Source organism: Capra hircus, chromosome 6, assembly GCF_001704415.2.
Source record: "Capra hircus breed San Clemente chromosome 6, ASM170441v1, whole genome shotgun sequence".
Lineage (NCBI taxonomy): Eukaryota > Metazoa > Chordata > Mammalia > Artiodactyla > Bovidae > Capra > Capra hircus.
In genome coordinates, this window is record NC_030813.1 from 113,336,088 (window position 1) to 113,339,296 (window position 3,209).

The following is a 3,209-nucleotide window of genomic DNA, read 5'->3' on the forward strand; positions in this document are numbered from 1 at the left end:
GGGAGAAGACGAGAGCCCACGTGCACACTGCGTGGGTTAGCAGCGGCGGGCCGCACGGGGTGAAGGGGGAGGGAGAGAAGGGAGCTCGTGCGTGCGCGTCTGTGCGTCCGCGTGTAACAGAAGGACGCTGCCCGGCGGCGAAGGGGTAGAGAGAGCTTGGACGTGCGCGCGGGAGGCCGCAGTAAAGCGGGTTGCGTCGCCCTCTACTGACGTGCGCGAGCCCGCAGCTAGTTCCCCCAGCGGCGTGACCGTAAAGAGGCACGGCGGTGTCGTGAAAGGGGCCGCAACACGCAGGGCGCTGGTTGACGGCTGAGCCTCCATTTTGTCCTCCGCTTCTCTGCTCGTAAGTCGCTCGTCTTCCGTGGCTTCTGTGAGGCGAAAAGTTTAAAAGGGGTGAAAGTTTTAAAGAATATTCTGGAAGTGTGTTGGTAAGCCCCGCGGGTCTCCATTTTCTCTCTGCAGCCGCCTCGCGTCCTGTGGTTCGGGAAGAGCGGGGAAGATGCGGCCCTTGGACATCGTGGAGCTGGCGGAACCGGAGGAGGTGGAGGTGCTGGAGCCCGAGGAGGACTTCGAGCAGTTCCTGCTGCCGGTCATCAACGAGATGCGCGAGGACATCGCGGCACTCTCCCGCGAGCACGGGCGGGCCTACCTGCGGAACCGGAGCAAGCTGTGGGAGATGGACAATATGCTCATCCAGATAAAGACGCAGGTGGAGGCCTCGGAGGAGAGCGCGCTCAACCATCTGCAGAATCCGGACGACGGAGTCGAGGGCCGGGGGACCAAACGCTGCGAGAAGGCGGAGGAGAAGGCCAAGGAGATCGCGAAGATGGCAGAGATGCTGGTGGAGCTGGTGCGGCGGATAGAGAAGAGCGAGTCGTCCTGAAGGAGGGTCGGCGGTAAGGCGGGGGGTGGGGGCGGCACGGGGGTCCCTGCGGTTGCCCGACGGTTGGGTCGGCCTCGGGGACGTTTGTTTACAGGGGATGCCCGGCGGGTGGGAGTTGGGAGAAGAGAATAGAATTCTGCTCAAGTTTTTACGTTAGGAGGTGTTAGGGCGTACCGTTTGTTTACTCTTAAATTGGCAAATAGGGGGAAAGCCGGTTGGTTGGTTTTGACTTAGTACGTGGTTGAAAGTTAAAATCACGGTTATTAGGATAACCACTAGGGTAATAAACAACAAAAATCACAGTATAGGCCATCAAGCAGACGGGGATAGAGATAACAGAATTAGCAGAGAGAAGGCCATTGGACGGTCCCTGATTTTGCTGGAAGGAGTCAAATGGCCTCCGGAAGAGGTGGTTTCCTGCGAGGCTGAATTCATAATGTTATTAGGTTGATTTTTTCCCACTTCGGATTAACCTGTTAATGGTGAGTTTCTCCCACTTTCACTTTAGATGTACAGCCAATGGATTCTGGTCAACTGATGGAGATTGGCTGACACCCTGGAGAAGCTGAAACCAGAGAGCCTTTTGTTTTCTCTTTCTTTCTCCCCACCCCACCGCCCCCCCCCCTTCTGTCTATACTCTGTTCTCACTTACACTACGTTTCTGCTATGGTCTGTGGTTAATGACCTCAATTTCAGTTTTGACTGTTAAATGTTTTTGTTTGGGAGGTATCTTTTATTTGGAAAATGCACTCACAAGAGTTAGGGCCTAGATTGTAAGCTCTTGCAGCAGCCACATTTGTTCCTGGGCTTTCGTTGTTCCTAAGTTTTGAGGTGCTTTGCTCTTTCTTGTGTGACCTGATAGCTCCCTGGAACTTTGGGTCTGTGTGTGACAGATGAGACTCAAGAGTTGGGGTTCTCCGGCTCTGAAGGTCCTGAAGGAACTACATTATTTCTGGAAGATGAGTCCATGCAGCGATCGCTGAAGAAGCTGAAGAAGGGACCAGACTTCAACTGGGAATGTGACTGGAGCTGATCTGGCTGGGACTGATGAACCAGAAGAAGGGCTGGAGGATGATATTATGTTTGGGGACTTTGATTTCTGTGTGAGACCAAAGGAGGAGAAATGTATTTTGTTCAAAGTTTTAAGTTTTATGCGGCACACCGTCTGATGTAACCTGTCTGGTCAGCTCGTTTGGAAAAGGTAACTCAGCTTTATGTGACACGGAACCTAGAATAGGACACAAGCTAGGTCTCCGTATTCTCTGTAATGGTTGTGATACCCTGATACGTTTCAGGGGGTTCTGGACATGAAAGCGATATTTGCAAAGGCCCTTAAGGGTCTGGGGAAGAAAAGCAAGGGCTGTTTTGGACCCTAAACTGGACAGGGACTAGGTATCTTCAAGATTCGTAAATTGTCTAGCTGTAAGTTCATTTCAGTAGCAGACCTGACAAGCATTTGAGGTCAAAACCCTACCGTGTGTTTAAAAAAAATTTACCATGTTAATAAAAGTATTCATTTGCTTGGAAAGACAAAAGACCTGAAAGATTATTGACTAAGAAGTTTTGTTTCTTTAAGAATGAAATTTAATGTTACCATTGCTTACAGTTTTTGAGGCTCTCAGTAAGCCTGGCTCATAGGGAAGGTTCATCGCTGCGTGTGGCACAAAAGAGTGCAGTTGTCACTCTAGCGGGTGGAGGGGGTGGTTCTAGGACCCCCACCTTCCCACAGGTCCAAATCCAGGGCTACTCAAGGTCCTTGTTAGGTGACAGCACAGTCGGCCCTCCAACCCTCAGTACCCACGATTCTGCATCCTGCAGAACTTAGCCGAACTCCAGTCTTCACCTTAAAGTCTCATTCCTGGGGAATCCAGTTGATGGCAAGTATGAAACAGTAGTAAACCAAGGGTCACAGCCAGATATGGTGCCTTAGAGCACTGAGGGAAGGAAGGTGAGGAAAGCACTTCAGAGCAAGTAACTGGTGAACTTGGCCTTGAAGGATGGGTGCAGTGTCCAAGGAGGAGAGAATGAGAACATCCCACATACAGGGAATAGCATGAGAAAAAGCCAGAGTTCTAGAAGTGGGGAAGCGTGGGCATGATGAATAAAGAACCAGGAAAAAGTCGCCAAAAAATCTGCATTTGGTACATATGCCAAAACTAGGGTGTTAATGCTGTACAGCACTGCTAACTAGACTACACCTTACTCTAATTTGACTGGTTTCCCACTGACACTTTTCTGTCAGGATATCACATTGTATTTGGTGATTTATTTTTAAAAGAGGTAATATAAATGGCCCAGAATTCAAAAGAAAAGTGACCCTCTCCTT

The 3,209-nt window shown here is 50.4% G+C and overlaps 1 protein-coding gene across 2 annotated transcripts; it reads left to right on the forward strand.

The window, feature by feature from the left end:
* On the forward strand, positions 224–2,427 carry LOC102168235 (MORF4 family-associated protein 1). Of its 2 annotated transcripts, XM_018049759.1 has the most exons (3): positions 224–343; positions 463–896; positions 1,392–2,427. In XM_018049759.1, exon 2 carries the CDS (start codon positions 500–502, stop codon positions 881–883), a length of 384 nt encoding a protein of 127 aa, XP_017905248.1. In that variant the 5' UTR covers positions 224–343; positions 463–499; the 3' UTR covers positions 884–896; positions 1,392–2,427. The 2 variants fall into 2 exon arrangements, with proteins under 2 accessions (XP_017905248.1, XP_017905247.1); XM_018049758.1 differs by having other exon boundaries at positions 316–896.